Source organism: Marmota monax, unplaced genomic scaffold, assembly GCF_021218885.2.
Source record: "Marmota monax isolate L192 unplaced genomic scaffold, Marmota_monax_Labrador192_F-V1.1 WCK01_AAM20220418_F8-fsc00062, whole genome shotgun sequence".
Classification (NCBI taxonomy): Eukaryota; Metazoa; Chordata; class Mammalia; order Rodentia; family Sciuridae; genus Marmota; species Marmota monax.
The window spans coordinates 11,350,268-11,368,522 of NW_026695221.1; the positions used below are offsets into that span (position 1 = coordinate 11,350,268).

General features: G+C 35.9%; 1 protein-coding gene across 1 annotated transcript; it reads left to right on the forward strand.

Moving 5' to 3' along the window:
- Nucleotides 1-466: 466 nt before the first annotated feature.
- LOC124085202 (olfactory receptor 8B12-like) lies at nt 467-1,402 on the forward strand. Its single transcript, XM_046432749.1, has one exon. It carries the CDS (start codon nt 467-469, stop codon nt 1,400-1,402), a length of 936 nt encoding a protein of 311 aa, XP_046288705.1.
- Nucleotides 1,403-18,255: the final 16,853 nt, after the last annotated feature.

An 18,255-nucleotide genomic window follows, 5' to 3' on the forward strand; every position in this document is an offset into this window, starting at 1 on the left:
TTAATCCTGAGAGTGGAGAAGTGGAAGTATTGAGACCTGAGCTCCACATTGTCACCCTTTCTCCACAGGACCATTTGTATCTTCATGAAGGAGATGAATGGGAGACAGTAGAGAGCAGCAGTGTGGCTCCAAGCGGAAAGGGGTGAGTTCCTCTTGACCACTGTATTCTGCAGTAGAGGCTCAAAGCACAGGAGTCTGATGGCTGGAGTTGACCTGCTGCTACAACTCAGTAGCATTGGGACTTAGTGCAAGTCACTCAGGTCTCCCTTTACATCATCTATAAAATTAGGACAGGTATAATGCCACCCAGCATTTAGAAGTGTGCCTATTCCATAGTTAGTGTTCAGTAAGTATTTCTTTTCCCTCCACTCCTTTCATTTCCATGAACTTCCATGGTGTGTAGATTCTCTATCTCTCTCTCTCAGTGACTTGCTTCTTTTCCTCTCACAGACGCTCCTAGAGGAGCATGGCTGCAGAGAACTCCTCTTCTGTGACAGAGTTCATCCTTGCAGGCTTAACGGACCAGCCAGGACTCCGGATCCCCCTCTTCTTCCTGTTTCTCGGTTTCTATGTGGTCACTGTAGTGGGGAACTTGGGCTTGATAATGTTGATTGGGCTGAATTCGCACCTGCATATTCCCATGTACTTTTTCCTCCTCAACTTGTCTTTTATTGATTTCAGTTACTCCACCACCCTCACTCCTAAAATGCTGGTAGGTTTTGTCTCAAAGAAGAACACCATTTCCTATGCAGGGTGCATGACTCAATTTTTTTTCTTCTGTTTCTTTGTATTTTCTGAATCCTACATCTTATCAGCCATGGCATATGACCGTTATGTTGCCATCTGCAAACCACTGCTGTACATGGTCACCATGTCTCCCCAGATGTGTTTACTCCTTTTGTGGGGTGTTTATGGGATGGGAGTTTTTGGGGCTGTGGCCCACATGGTAAACTTAATGTTTATAACCTTTTGTTCAGACAACCTTATCAATCACTATATGTGTGATATCATACCACTCCTTGAGCTGTCCTGCAATAGCTCCTATGTACATTTGCTAGTGGTCTTCATTGTTGTGACCATTGGCATCGGGGTGCCCATTGTTACCATTTTTATATCTTACGGTTTTATTCTTTCCAGCATTTTCCACATTAGCTCCACTGAGGGCAGGTCAAAAGCATTTAGTACCTGCAGTTCCCATATTATTGTGGTATCTCTTTTCTTTGGGTCAGGAGCTTTTATGTACCTCAAACCACCTTCCATTCTGCCTCTGGATCAGGGAAAGGTGTCTTCCATTTTCTACACTGCTGTGGTACCCATGTTCAATCCATTAATCTATAGCTTGAGGAATAAGGATGTCAAAATTGCCCTGAAGAAAACCCTGAGCAGAAAAATCTTCTCTTGAAAGGGGTTGGGAAAGATGTTCAAATATTTTATCATAGTAATTCTTTATCTAGTGAAAGAAACAATCTGGTGTTTTCTGCCCTCTACTTAGAGGAAACTTAAATCCTGTTCTTAGGCACAATAAATGTGCCTTCAATGATTTACCCACCCAACTATTCCAATCACTCTGTTTTACAAGAATAATTTTTTTGCAATCATAGAGCAATTAATCTCTACTGTGCCTAAGAAGTCATTTAATACAGCCACTTCCTTTAGCACATCACACTTAGAGAATTCAGAAGTATTTTGTATTGTCCATGGACACACCTGTCTTTCTGCCAGAACTGGGACTGAAATCCATGCCTTGAATCTTAATCCAAATTCACTCTATTTTCCTGAAGCTCTGATTTCCTATTTTATCACTACCAATTTCAGTTCAAAAGTTGCTGTGGGCTTTTAAAGTAATCTAATTCTTTCCCCAGTGATGCAGTACAACTTTTCATGGATTAATTTTTGGAATACAATTTTTGAAAGAGTGTTGGAGATGAAAAATTTGGTTGATTTGGTCTTGGCAAAAAAAGGTATGTTTTAAAATTTAGGGGGTGTGAGAATAGGGATCATGTTAGGTTTCACGTGGAATCAAGCATCCACACTTACTGAGATGATCTGCAGAGTCCTATGGTCTCTGACTATTTCATTAGATCTCCTAAGGAAGAGGTAGGCAGATTTACATTACTGCAAGATATTGGATATAAATTTCATTCATTATGTCTAGACTATGGAGATAGAATGTGCAGCCACACTTCAAGGCTCTGCATAAGATAGCTTAGTAATAGAAAGCTTTGAATGTAAGTGAGCCAGTTGAGTCATAGGAACAAATTAGCTATTAGGAGAGACAAGGTAACATTATATTTTGAAGCACTGCATATATCTGTGATCTTCTTTTTTAAATATTTTATTTAGTTGTAGATGGACACAATACTTACCTTTCTTTCTCTCTCTCTCTCTCTCTTTCTTTCTATATGGTGCTGAGGATAGAACTCAGTGCTTCACATGTGCTAGGCAAGTGCTCTACCACTGAGTTACAGCCCCAGCCCCATATCTGTGATCTTCTAATAGCAGGGCATAAAGGAAAAAGATGGTCTTAGCACAGGTCACATATTCACAGCACGGGGTAAATAGAGATACTGCTTAATAAAATCTGAAGGACATTTTTTTTGGTCTGAACACATTATTAGTAATAACAATTCTTTTTGAAAAAATGACGTGAAGATATTTGGACTTTTCTTAGTAAAGTTCCCTTCTGTTAGAAAAAAGGAAAGTTTGTATAAGTTGGACAAAAGTTTAGTTTTTTCCTTTGGAATCATTCTGTTCAATCAGGAGGTAATAAAAGGAATTAAAGTTTAGAAGAGAATTGTGCTTTCATTAATGGGATAGAACATTTATAGATTGAGGATGTGATAGGGAGTGTGGGGAATCAGTACAATGTAGGCAAATGGAAAAACACTGCATTGGTGTTTTAAATTGAAATAAGAAACAATAAAGTGTGCAAGTATTAAATATTCAATGAACTTTTCTTATTTGAAATGAATTGAGTTATATACCACCACCTAGACTGAGGTGGGTCATTTAAGAATGATAATTTTCATTTAAGAATGTTCATGCCTATTCTTGCCCGGTAAATACTACTTCTTACCCTCTTCCTGGAAATATCTACTATATTTACTTTTATCATCACGGATACATTTGGTCATTCTTGAATTTCCTATAAATGTTAAGTAGCACATACACTCGTCCTCCTCTCCCTTCTCATTATTAATATTATTTTGCATTTTTGGAATCCAAGACCTTGCTCATACAAAGCATATGCTCTACCGCTTAGCTACACCCCCAGGCCAACACACTTACTTTAGTGCTTGGCTTATTTTACTCAATGTAGAGTGTCATGTGTGGTTAATCTATAGCATTGTACTTGGTTATTGCTGCTTAGTATGTGTTCTTTTGTATGAATGTATAGCAATGTACTTATCAATTATTTTCTTAATAGACATTCATTTGGTTTGTTTTCAGCTTCTGCATTTATTAATAAGGTTGGTATGAAAATTCTTGAAAATGAACATCTTTTGGAATATACACTTATTTCTCTTGGATATATACCTAGATGTGAATTTATGGGGTCATAGGACAAGCATTTATTTAGGCTTCTAAATACTACCAGATACCCAGGTGTGATAGTGTTTGCCTGATAATCTTAGTGACTCAGGAGGTGGAGGCAGGAGAATCACAAGTTCGAGGTCAACCTCAGTGACTTAGCAACTTAGCAGGGGTCTCAGGAACTTGTCAAGACGCTGTCTCAAAATAAAAAATAAAAAGTAAAGTGGTTTAATCCCACTATAGAAAAAAATCAGCTAAATAATAACGTTGGGACTGGGGCTTTGGCTCAGTGGCAGAACGCTTGCCTAGCGTGTGGGAGGCACTGGGTTTGATCTTCAGCACGGCATACAAATTAAATAAAGGCATGCTGTCCATACACAACTATGAAAAAAAATTAAAAAAATAATAACGCTGGACACTTCTTATGTTTATTAGCTATCTGGGTATTACCTTTTTATATGTCAGTTCAATTTTTGCCTACTTAAAAATAATGTTAGGTTTTTTTTTTTTTAAATTGAGTTTAAAAAATATATTCTGGGTCTGAGACCTTTGCTTGTTCATTCACATGACTGTTCTTGATGTCTTAGTTAGAAATGTTTTCATTTTAATAAAGTCAGTTTATCAACTTTTGTTTTTACTGTTTTTGCTTTATCTTGTTTAATTTTTTACTACCAGAAATTCAAAACAAGATTCTCATGTTTTCCTTTGAAAGCTTTATGTTTTATTTTTCTGTGAGGTTTAAAAAATTTTTTGGTAAATTTCAAATCAGTTATAATATATGGTATGAGTTAGTTTTATTTTTTTCATGATGGTATTATGATGTTTCAACATCATTTATTGAAAAGACTCCTCTTTAAATTTTATTGACTGTATTTACATGGTTGTACTTGAAAATCAGTGACAATACTGTAGAGGGACTGGCTGGAAAGGAGTTGACTTGGAGCCAAAGTGCTATATTTTACAAGTACAGTAGTGAATGGAAATGAGGACAATATTCATGTGTTGTTTTGTTATGAAAGTACACTTATGCCTAGGAATTTGATATCTTTTGTTCTATTTTAAATGGATATTTAAAATTCAGTTTTTAATTATTTATTACTAATGTTTTAAAAGTTGATTTTTTTAGGGAAAGCAGGCTATATTTATTCAAAAACTACAAAAGATTACAACATAAATCTACCAAACAAAATTGATTTTTAAAGTTATATACGAGTCACTCATATGTATGAAAATTCTGTTCAAATCTAAATAACAATCCATTTCACAGAAAGATTATTATGTCACTCAAGGAGTGAAAAGTAATACACAGAAAAGCTTTGTCAATACAGACTATATAAATATACAAATCTAAAGTTTAATGTAACATGAACAAATCATAAGTACACAGTTCACTACTACCTTTTTATAACATTATAGAAGTAAATGTTTTGTATTTAGTGAAATTTACAGAATGTATAAAATCTTTAATCCTAAGTAGACTAACAAGTGTAAACCAAGTAGAAAGTGAGGTTTTCACATGTGAGAATGTATATTTCAGAAAGAACCCAATTTGAAGTAAATTCATTAACATATATTGCAAAGGTTCACAAAAATGTTTATCATTTATAATTGTACAGATTAAATTGCTAAGAAATTAATATCAGAATCTTACTGTGGGGTATTGACTTCCCTTAAAGGACATATTATTTGGGAGCTTAAAATAGCAGAGATCAATATAAATTAAATAACATGGATGGAGAAAAATATACAATTTGCAATAACATGAGGTTAGAAAACTGAACATTGTAGAAAATATATATTAATGTCCATAAGTTGGTTTTGATAAACTATTGGTTACTTGTTACAATAAATCATTAAGATATTCATTACACTAGCATTTTCCCACACAGGTCAGAATTTGGAAGCAGTATGCCTTTCTCAAATTGTCATTTAGTATTTTTTTTTCTTTCCTACCCCTCAAAGCACAGAAATAGGTTTTTGAATATAAGTAAGCTATTTATGGAGGTCACAAGATACAGATATTCATAAATACTGCACAAGCTACACTGAGGTACCTGGACAAATGCTACCAACACGTATGAAAAAAGGAGGCAGGAGAATCACAAGTTCGAGGTCAACCTCAGTGACTTAGCAACTTAGCAGGGGTCTCAGGAACTTGTCAAGACGCTGTCTCAAAATAAAAAATAAAAAGTAAAGTGGTTTAATCCCACTATAGAAAAAAATCAGCTAAATAATAACGTTGGGACTGGGGCTTTGGCTCAGTGGCAGAACGCTTGCCTAGCGTGTGGGAGGCACTGGGTTTGATCTTCAGCACGGCATACAAATTAAATAAAGGCATGCTGTCCATACACAACTATGAAAAAAAATTAAAAAAATAATAACGCTGGACACTTCTTATGTCCACTCAAAGTCCAAGGACCACACCATACACCAGAATCTTATGCAAGGGATTTATTGTCATAGCATGGAGTAAACCAATAAGGAGGGCAGCAACATGTTGGCACTCACAGGCTAGCTTTATAGCCTGCAAGAGGAATTTCACAAGCACGCTTAGGGGTTGTGTCACAGGCTGGGGTGGGGTTGACCTTTTAGCAGGCACACGTTCTTATGGGGAACTAAGCAGTATTGCCTCAGAATCTCTAGATAAAATGGCTCCCAACCTAAAATGGTGGATCTGATGCTAATATTGATGTGATGCCAATATTTTTCACCTTAAAGTCAACACCTATTTTTGCTGCAAGTTTTGGATCAAAGTATTATCTGTGAACCTCAAGATCAGTCTGGACTTGCCCACCCCATACTCAACAATGATGAGGATCTTCAAAGTGGGCAACATGTCCTGGTCCATCCTGACCCTGCTCTGCTCTGAGCCCAGCTGGCCACCCGGGTCCGCCTCTTAACCCTTCACTTGAAAGTTGATTTTTGTATATTGATTTTACATTCAGAAATTTGCTAATTTTATTTATTAATTCTGATTGTTACTTAAAATTGACCAAAAAGGAAATAAAAATTATTACTATTGTTATTATTATTAATTTTTTTTGTATGTCAGTATATACATTCATGTTGAGGTAGGAGTTTAGGGACCTCAAGATAGTGAGGCAGGATATAAGAGAAAAAACCAGCTGGAGTACAAGACAGAGGGATGAGTCATCATGTCCCTGTTTACAATAAATTTTATTACCATGACAACTCCCACCTCTGAGAGCTTATTGCCTTGGCAACTCCCTCCACAGGCTCTATATTCCAATTAGATGAAAATTTCTTCCAATGGTAACAAATGGAACGAGGTCTTCAATCAGGTCTGTGTGGAGAGGACCGAAGCACAGCTCAGCACATAGGACAATACTCCTTTAGATATTAGGGACCTTGAGCCACTTGCCTCTACTCTACTTTACCTAGTGTTAATTTCAATAAATCTGTGTTCTGCCTGTTACTTCTGTTTGTCTTCTTTAATTCTTTATTGAGTCTTCAAAAAGCTGGACTCTGACTGGACACCTCACCAGTACCAATGTCATAGGCAAATAAAGACAGATTTGATTATTTCTTAATTATCTTTTTATCTTTTATTTCTTCTTTTATTTTCCTCATTGCACTGTCAAAGATCCCGAAATAATTATGAATAGTGCTCTCCATGTATTTTTATTTTTATATTTTATTTTATATTTTGTACTGGGAATTGAACTCAAAGGATTCTTTACCATCGAGTTACATTCCCAGTTATTTGTAATTTTTATTTTGAGACAGGGCCTCACTAACTTGCTGAGGGTCTCACTAAGTTGCCAAGGCTGGCCTCGAACTTTCAATTCTGCCTCAGACTTCTGAGTTGCTGAGATTACGTGGTGTTCCACTGCACCTGGCCCCCTGTCTTGTTTCTAAAGGTAAATGCATTTAGGCTTTCTCTGTTGAATATGGGGTCTGCTACAGTTTTTTTTTAATTTTGTTTTGCAGATAGTGATCAGATTATGGGTGGATAATTAACAATTTTTACTCAAAAAGATTTTTTTTTCCTATGAGAATATATTGATACCACCTGTGGGTAAGAGGTTGGGTTTGACTGCTCCTCATGTACCTCGAACACTGGGAGTCGATTTGGTAGGAAATTAGGTTTTATTCAATACCAGATTTGAAGGAAGATAGAGGAAACATTTTGTTTTAAATCACAGCTTCAGAAAACTCTGTGAAAGCTTTTATAAAAGAAGAGAATGAAGAGTGGGACCAAAGGCAGGAAGTAGGTAGTTTTAGCCAGGCAGTGTTAGGGAACACGTCAATGGCACCTGGCTGATCAAGGGGTAGTTTCTGTTCTCTGTGTGAGGAAATGTAGAAGTTAAAACATTTGGAGCTTTAATTCTTATATCAGGAAGTTGCCCTTAATTTCAGGAGTCTGTTTCAATATGTACAATGGTTAAAAAAAAAACAAACAGTAAAAAAAAGTATACAGAAAAATAAGCTTTTGTTCTCTCATGCTCATGTTCTTCCTCTGAGATGCAATTATTTCCAGAAATAGCATAGGCATACACGAACATACCTCTATCTCTGTTTCTATTTATTTGTACATCTGTATATTTATGTTTCCAGAGACCCTTATATGTATTAAAATTTTATAAAAATAAATTAAGGGTTGAGTCTTCAAGAAGAAATGGTTTAAAGAGGAGGGAACACAGGGCATTGCTGGATGAGAAGAGGAATCGAATACGAAAGGCATGGGAGAGGGTATGGCCGGCAGGAAGAGGGAAGAGGAGGCAATACAGCAAACCCAAGGTGATTTTAGCCCTGGTATTGTTTCTGAGTTTTTTTCTGTCTCCACTGCATGGTTTGATTATCTCTGGTTACTATTTTATGTTGAGAGAAGAGCCATTGAATATGAAAGGTGCTGAAATGGCTAACATTTTTTTTCTTTTTCACTAGGACACAAATTTTCATGTGATTTTAACCATTAACACAGTTCAGAAATATCTCAAATGTTACATGGATGTCATCAATATTACAAAAAAAGAAGAAAAATTGACAGGCAACAGTGAAGGTCAAATATACATTTAAGGGAGAATGTGGGCTATCTCTAGAGGGACAGACAGCCTGGCAAACATTTTCAATTCAATGAATTTACATACTAAGTTGTTTATCTATTTATCTTATTTACCTATTTATCTTAAAAAAGCATTGTTTTAATCTCCAGGAGATAAAATGTTTGGAGGTTAGCACTCTCATCCTCAAAACAAGTAAAAACTAAAGAAATTGAAAAACAAAATCTATTCTTAGACCTGTTAGAGAATTGAGGTCATGTGACAATCTGACCCCTTAAAAATTGTAGAGGTGAGAAAAGAATTGTAATTTGCCTGGAGCAGAAGCTGTTGGAGCTAGAAGGTTGTGTGTGTATATATTGGTAGGAACAGAAGTGGTAAATGATGACTTGCAGGAGGCAGATGATAGACTCACCTGAAAGATCCAAACTCCTGAGGTCCCAGTCTTAGAAGTGTCCCCACACTTACCTGCATTTTACCTCTAGAAGTCCTACAGATTCTCATGGTGAAGATCAGAAAAAATTACCCAAACCTTCAGACAGGAGGAGGACAAAGTAACCATTCTGAAATACAACCCAGAGCTTTCTGTGCTCTGCCTGTCCTCAGAACACTGCTGTCCTACACCCTAAACAATGTTGGAGGAAGGGAATGACCCAATTCTAGTCTCCTCTTGTCCCTGTTAGGCTTCTGGCCTCCCCTAGAGGGTTAAAAGGGTTGAGAAGCACTTTCGAAGGTCCTAACCTCAGGAAATAGGCACAATTAAAGATTGAGACCAAATTATAGCAACACAGAATGTTTTTTCTCCTCCCAGCCTTACTATCACATCAATAAATTCTCTATATAATAATAAAGGATTACTGCAGAAAGAAATGCAAAACTCAGACTCTATTTAGGAGATTTTCTAGAGAAATGCAAGGACAACAGGGGAGACAAATGAGTAGAGGAAATTGAATGAAGCCTCAGATAACTACAGCCACAGCAAACAGTAAACAGTGTAGCTCCTAGCCGGATAAACATAAAACCTCACATTAAACCACACTTTAAAACTTCACACTAAAATCTGTTTGCCTCAGTTCCTATTACCCAATATGTCGTGTCTGGCTTTCAACAAAAAATAAGGCAGGCTGAAAGACACTATAAAGTCTTCAGAGACAAAACAAGCAACAGAATCATAGTCAGATGTAGTGGGGGTGTTGAAATCATCAGACTGGGAATTTAAAACAACTGTGATAAATATGCTAGGAGATTTTATGGAAATAGTGGACAATAGGCAAAACAGATGGGTAGTGAAAGCAGAGAGACGAAAACTCTAAGAAGGAATCAAAAGAAAAGTCTAAAGAATGCACTGTAACAGAAATAAAGAGTACTTTTTCATGGGCTCATCAGTTGACTGCACATAACAGAGGAAAAAATTATTGGTCTTGGATCTGTGTTAAATGGAATTGTCCAAACTGAAATATAAAGAGAAAATGGAATGGAAAAAATGGAACAGAATAGAGATGAATTGTGATATAGTTATAAAAGATGTAACATATGCATAATGAAAATACTGAAAGAGAAGAAAGAAAGAAACAGAAGAAAATAATTGAAATAATATTGGAAGAGAATTCTCCAGAATTAATGTCAGACATTAAACCACAAACCCAAGAATCTCAGCGTATATTAAGTAGGATAAATATTATTAAGTCTACACCAGACATCTCCTATTCAAACAGCAAAAAACTAGACAAAAAGAAAAACTTCAAAGAAACCAGGAGGGGAAAGAAACACTGATCTTACCTATAAGATCTTATTTATCAGGGAATGTGGATGAGAATTACAAAGATTTATATTTAGAAACCATACAAGCAAGAAAAAGTGTAGTGACATATTTAAAGCATTGGAAAAATATAAGTGAAACCATCAACCTAGCATTTTGTATCAGTGAGATTATCCCTCAAAAGTAAAGAACTACAGGCAAAAATTGAGAAAATTTGTTACCAGAAGACCTGTCTAAAAGAAATGCTTAAGGAATTCTTCAGAAAGAAGAAATTTGTATAGGTCAGAACAGTGACTAATGATTCCTATTTCTCCATCTTCACACATGCATTTTTAAATTTTTGGTCCTTTTAGTAATAGCTATTCTAATTAGGGTGAGGTGATATTTCATTGTAGTTTTGATTTGCATTTCTCTGGTGAATTAAATAAAAATGTTGAAGAAATACATGCACTCTCATGTTCTCATGCTTTTTGCAATACTAGTCACAATAGCTAAAATATAGAATCAATCTCATTGTCCCATCAACAAATAACCAGATAAAGAAAATATGGTATAAAATACAACTGAACAGTATTTGGCTATAAAAAGGAGAAAATATAGTTATTTGTAGCAACATTGATGAACTTTGTTCAGGAAAATAAACCAGGCATAGAAGGACAAACACGGCCTAATATCACTCATTTATGGAATTTAATAGAGCTAATCTCATAGAGGTACAGAGAAGAATTGTGGTTAGAAGAGGCCTGGAAATTGGGAGAATGGAGAGAGACAGGTCAATCAGTACAAAGTTACAGTTAAATAGAGGAATAAATTTTGGGGTTCTATTGCACAGTAGTGTGACTGACTATAGTTAACAATATTAAATTGTGTGTTTCAAAATAGCCATGAGGGGGTTTTGAATGTTTTACTTACAAAGAAATAATAAATGTTTAAGGTGATAGATATACTAAAAGCCCTAATTTGATCATTACACAATGTATTTCATATGTTCAGAAATATCACACTATATTCCATAAATATGCTCAATTATCATGCATCAACTAAAAACAAAATAAAACTTAAAAGAATGTATGGCTAACATAGTTAATGGTGAGAAACTACATGCTTTCCTTCCAAGACTGAAAAAAAGCAAGGATGACTTTTCTTCTCACTTCATTCAACATTTTACTAGAAATCTTAGATAATGCAATAATAAAAGAAAAGAGAAGGATACAGGTTGGGAAGGAAAGAATAAAACTTTGTCTGCAATTGACATGACTTTCTATGTAGAAAATGGCAAATAATGGACATAAGGAACCCATGGAACTCATAAATGATTGTAAAAAAATTTCAGGATATAATATTAACATAAAATATATAAAAGTTAATTTTCATATATGCCCATAATAAATAAGTAGAATTTGAAATTGAAATCACAATACCATTTCCATTAGCAACCAAACAACAGAAATTCTTAGGAATAAATTAAAAAAAGATGTACAAAGTTTATTTGAGGAAAACTACAAAACTATGATGAAGTATATAAACAATGTAAATAAATGGAGAAGTATTCCATGCTCATGGTTAGGTTCATATGTATTATGAAGATGTTAGTCCTTAAAATCTACCAAATTATGCCAAATTCATGTACAATACATATAATTGATCCCACTTTTATGAAAGTATATATAATTAAAATGCACTAATAAAATAATAATAAAACAATAATAATAATAAAATATAATATCTGTAGAGTAGAGCAAGTAGATAGGGGGAGGCATGAAAAGAGGGGAAAAGAAGGTAATTGGAAATTAGATTCATCAAATTATGTTATGTACATGTACAAATATGGCATAGTGAATCCTATATTATGTGTAATTATAATGCAGCACTAAAAAAACTCCAAAAATAAAAACCTCAAAAAAAAAAAAAAAGATGTGAGGTCTTCCTAATTTGATCTCTAGATTCTATGCAATCCCAATAAAAATTCTTGTAAGCAACAGAGATCACTCTGTTAGTTTGCTATTGTGGATATCAGCAAACCGACTATAAAGATTTCATGGAAAGATGAAAGACTCAAAAGAGTCAACATAATACTGAAGAGGAATAAATTCAGAAGAGTGAAACTTCCCAATATCAAGACTCACTATGAAGTTATGGTATTCAGGACCGTGTGGCATTGGTGAAAGTATAGACAAATCATTCTAGAAAATAAATTTGAGATTAGTGTCTGTCTGATTTTCTCAACATTGGTTGAGAGAGTAACTGGAATACACTATGCTCAATAACTACTTAGGGGCAGAAAGAATGAAGACTCCAGTAGGTTGAAAGATTAGTTTTCTGAAGGCCATGTCTGATTTTCAGGACTTATTATTTTAAACATTTTTGAGGAGAAAAGATAGCATTTCAGAAGAAAAGTGAACAGTACATTTTCTCCACAGTGGTCACTCTCTCTTCTTTTTGGTTCATCCTACATCTGCCCCTCAGCCTCCTCCATCTCTGGATGAGGAGAATCTTGTCCTAATGTGACTCAGGTCTAAGTGGGAAGTGTAGAACATGCAGCCAAAAATTAATCTTGTTAGGGAAACATTTTGTAGGAAGTGGAGATTCTACTGAAATGTTTCATCAACTGTCATTCCCATAATCTTTATCTGGCAGTCAATTATTGGCTCCAGAAAACAGACGTCTTCATGCAGCCAAACTTGGAGTTGGACTTCAAACTTTTTATTTAGCATGACTGAACTAACTTTTGGTAGAAGAACTATACTTTATACTCCAAACAGCTAAAAAGCAATTTTAGTCAGTATTTTCATTGCTGTGACCAAAAGAATGGACAAGAACAATTTATAGGAAGAAAAATTTATTTTGTCTCATGATTTCAGAGGTTCTATCCACAGTGAGCCTACTCCATCGCTCTGGGCCCACAGTGAGGTAGAAGATCACGGCAGAAGGACATGGTGGAGAGAAGCACTCAGAAAATGGCAACCAGAAAGCAGAGAGAGAGAGAGAGAGAGAGAGAGAGAGAGAGAGAGAGAGAGAGAGAGAGAGAGAGATCTTTACTCATCAGGGACAAAAATACATATCCCAAAGACACACCCTCAGTGACTTACTTTCTATGCCATACCCTACCCGCCTACAGTTACCACCCAGTTAATCCATATCAGTGAATTAATCCACCGATTAGTTTATACCTCTCATAATCTAATTATTTCATCTCACAAAATTCTTTTTAAATATTTTTTAGTTGTAGATGGGCACAGTGCCTTTATTTTATTTTTATGTGGTGCTGAGGCTTGAACTCAATGCCTTCCACATGTGAGGTGAGAACTCTACCACTGAGCTACAACCCCCACCCTGAAAATTCTTGCATTGTCTCACACACAAGCTTTTGGGGGATATCTCATATCTAAACCATAACATATGGTTTATTCTTAATTCTCAATTTTTGTTCCTTGTGGTGAAGAGACTGGAAATGCCACTTGATTATTTATGGACAGGAGAGATGCCTGGCCAATGAGTTGGAAAGGGATCCTGCATTCAATCTAAATTTTTCTTCAGGATGATGCAAATTTACTCTCACTTTTAACATGCTATCTTTTTAAGATGGTGGTTTCTTGTATTTATGAGCTCTTAATAGGGGTTTCAGGCTTTACTTAAGTACTTGTTCAAAGTCTGAATTTTGAGAAATGTATCACAGACATCAAAGTACATACATGGCTTAGAATTTTTGAATTCAGTTTAGCTTCAATGTCAAGAGTTGTCCTTGTGAGTGGTAAGGGACCTGGAGTATTCATGCTTTCACACTAATGAATCATTCACTTTGGAGTACTTCTAAAAGAATGCAAATTCTCAGGCACTCCCATGTAGGCAAAAATTAGTTAGTAGCATCTTGAGGTAAAGAACAGCAGAATATGTGTTTGTGTTTTGTGAGCACTTACTTGAAGGTAGTGTGCATAAAGATTTGATTACATGATATGAGGGTATATGGGCAGAGCATGATTTGTGCTCAGCTCCTAATTGACAGAGATGTTTTTATGTAACTGCTATGACATTAGTGACAACAGAACAGAACAAACAAAACAATCCGTATCATTTCTGAATTGTTCATTTGTATCTTGAGCTCTTCTCTTTTGGGTGTACTTATCTTTATTTTTGGGTTCTTCTGAGTGCAATTTTGTTTTTGCTAATTATAAATCAGTTACTTGCCCTTGGATGGAAAACAGACCTATTTTGCTGTTAATGGTGTCCTGGATTCTTCTGTCTTTGCTCTTCCCAGACCATTTGAGCTGGAACCACTGATTTCATCCTACTTATCCTGGTTCTATCTCATTTCTAACAAGAACTGGCAGTTTGCAACAGAACTCACCTTCCTGGGAGGGGGGTGCTACTCCTTGTCCTCTTGTCAGTTTTGCCTGGGGTGGCTCACATTTTACTCTGGCTATCCATTTGGGTTTGTGGGGTTGTGTTCCTGGCTGTGCTGCTCTCCTCAGTTTGATGTCCAAATCCATCCTCTGCCCTTGTCTTCCTGCTCTGTTCCTTGGAGTCTGACTAATGTTATCTGCGTTATCAAACTCTCTTGCCTTTGCCCTAGCAGGGAAGGAAGTGAATGAGGCAGGTATTATTGCCCTGGACTGTTCCCGTGGGAGTGCTGTGGACTGAATTTATCTATCTGGAGCTTCACCCAAGCTAAGTCATCCTGCCCACTCAGCTCTTTTGTCCACATTAGCTTAAATATGGCAAAAATGCCTCCGTTATCAGTCCTTCACCATCCCTTTGATTTTCCAACAATCTACACACAATATTGTAAAATGTTTGGGTTTGTTCTTCTTCACAGATGTTGCACCAGAGGGCTTAGCTGGTGAACCAGAGGGTCAGCTTTCCAAGTCTTTCTCTGGCCATCTCAGGGCTACTTACCTGCTTCAGTGGGCCACAGGAAAGATGCACATAGGTAAGATGAACATATGGTCAGCAGTCGTCTCTTCCCCTAATTGTCCTTGCAAAGGATGGCAGAGCAGAGTGTTCCGTCCTGAATTCTGGAGGTGTAGTGTCTACCGGCTCTCTTACTGACGTTACCTGTGGTGCAGGAGAGTGGGTTACGAAGACAGCCCTCAAGCAGAACAAGATGTCTCTGAATTGTTCTTGATTTGAGAATTTTTTTTGTTTACTTATCCAAAAAATTATACTCAAATATCCTGGGCTCCCATATCAGGGCAGTTCATTAATTAGTACAGAAAAATAAATGGATTAAGGAGAATCTATGTTGTTAAACTTTCTAGTTACTTCTCTGAGACTTTAAAAAAGTATTTTGTATCAACAAGATTTGAGTTACTGTTATGGCACTTTAGGAACAGATTTATACCATGTGACAATGTTTGTATGTGAGCCAACTATTTTTATGTTGGCCCATGGGAGGAAATATGACTTTGAGCAATTAATTCCCGTGAATGGACTGCTTTTTGGTCAAAAGTAGATGTTTCCTCTCTGACTGGGCACCTATTTTTCCCTGCCCCAAGAGGACAAGGAATGGGGTTAATATTTTTTTTGTGTGTGTGCTGAAAGTTCTTTCCTCACTCTTCTTCAAGGGGATGTCATGCTGCTTCCTGAATGAGCTGGGAAAGCAAACTGAGAGTATGTTGTGCTTTCTTCTCTATTTGGGGGAAGACCTAAAGATTCCTAACTCTGTTTGTGGCTGGGTTTATAAAATTTATGTGTGGAGGAAAAAGAAAGAACTAGAGAACTAGAGAAGGAATTAAAGAATTCGATTTTGGCTGTAGATCTAAGCTTTACATTAAAATAGATTTTATCACATTAAAACCTTATCTTTTGATCTCTTTCTGTTTGGCTCCTGTGTCTTATTTTTACATTAATTCTGTCCTCAGAGTGCTAATTAAGACCAGTGAATTGTTCTTATAACTTTCCCCCTTCTAACAATATTCTATCTATATGAAATAACCTCATGTTCATTGTTTAAAATTGGGGACCAAATTTTAGTTGGTCCTAACAATTTATCCACTGATATCACCTGCCTCTCCCCAAACAAGTGAGAATTTTCTGGTCTTTGTTTCCCCTGATTTCTCTGCCTGGAATGACCTGCACTCTTTTTCACAGATCAGATCTGAATTATCACTCAGAATTTATAGCAATAAGTTCACAGTGTAACATAACTTGACCATGCATTGCCATAGTAACCACGTTATAATGGGACATAGTTTCTGAGTAAAAATGTAGAATCAAGTAAATATACAGTCAATTAAAAGCAGAAAGATACATCATATATAAAAAACAAATAATTATCTTACAACTAAAATTTGGTCCCCAATTTTAAACAATGAACATGAGGTTATTTCATATATTGATTAATAGGAATCTCAGTGAACATTATTTATAATACATAGCCCATGAAAAACAGACCTTTGTCATAACATTGGCCATTTAAAATCTAGATTTAAACTATATTCATGTTAACTGAACACTAATTAATAACAATATCATTAGATTTAATAAACTTTAAAAAATTTGGGGGATTAAATTTGATGACCAATTATTTTACAAAACTGCCCAGAAAATGTTCAGTTGATACACATATTCAATATATAACTGTGTAGCAAGTGAATCCTGTTTGCTTATGTCACCATTACCAAACTTTAAAGTTTGTTTTATTGTCTTTTTAAATAGTTATTTATATGGAATAATAATGCATTTATTTAAAAAATTGTAATTTTATGATGGTAAAATGTTAATAGGATTCAGTGGGATATTTCCATATCTGAATAATGTTTAGTGATCAAAACAAAATTCCATTCTTCATCCTCCACATCTTTCTCAATCTCTAGTATTCACTAGTCTACTTTCAAGTCAACATCTTCTAGCTTCCACATATGAGAGAGAACATGTGGTACTTGTCCTTCTGTATCTGACTTCACTTAATATCCTACAATCCATGATAGGATTACATTCTTCTTTATGTCCAAATAATAGTTCATTGTGTATATATACCACATTTTCTTTATCCATTCATCTGTTCGTGGGCACCCAGGCCAATCTGATATTTAAACTATTGTGGTTATGCTATAACAAACATAGATATGCAAGTATTCTTTTGTATGCTGAATTCACTTCACTTAGGTCTATATCCATGAGTGGGATTGCTAGATTATGCTAGTTCTAATTTTAGACTTCTGAGAAGCCTCCAAACTATTGTGGTGGAAATAGTCTGATATTCAAGCTGGGTTCACGTAAAGCTACGTATTTGAAGTTCCTGCATTCCTAAATATGACAAAAATGCCTCCATTATCAGTCTTTCATTTTGTGTATGTTTTGCTTAAGAATGCAGGAATGTGCTGGGTGTGGTAGTGCGCACCTGTAATCTCAGTGGGTCAGGAGGCTGAGACAGGAGGATTGCCAATTCAAAGCCAGCCTCAGCAATTTAGCAAGGCTCTAAGCAACTCAGCAAGACCCTGTTTCTAAATTAAAAAAAAAATATATATATATATATATACACAAAGGGCTGTAGCTGTGGTGTGGTTAAGTGCCCCTGGGTTCAATCCCTGGTATGGGAAAAAAAAAGGTGCAGGAATGTATTTATATCCATTTAAGAAGAAAAGCAAAGGCATAACTTTTATAAGATAAAAAAGGTTTCGGAATCCCACAAAGGACTTTAGGTGTGAACATATGAAGAACATATGAGTATATTCTCTAGAGTCTATTCTTTGTTCTTCCCTCCTCCTCCTCCCAAACACTATCATAAAAGCAGCCTGCAAGGGAACAGATGAATCCAAATAGAGCACCCTTCTTTGTGGGAAGCAAGAACAAGGTCCATTCTCCATTCCTCAGTTGATGGTGGATGGGGTCTGTGAGACATTACAGGGCATACAAAAACCAAGGCACAGCCTGGATGTGGCCCTCCTGCACCCCTCCCTGAGTCCATCCATCTATCAGCAGTCAGAGTTCTTAGGTGAAACC

Coding starts and splice junctions, on each gene's coding strand:
- LOC124085202 (XM_046432749.1), top strand. CDS start 467: ATGGCTGCAGAGAACTCCTCTTCTGTGACAGAGTTCATCCTTGCAGGC.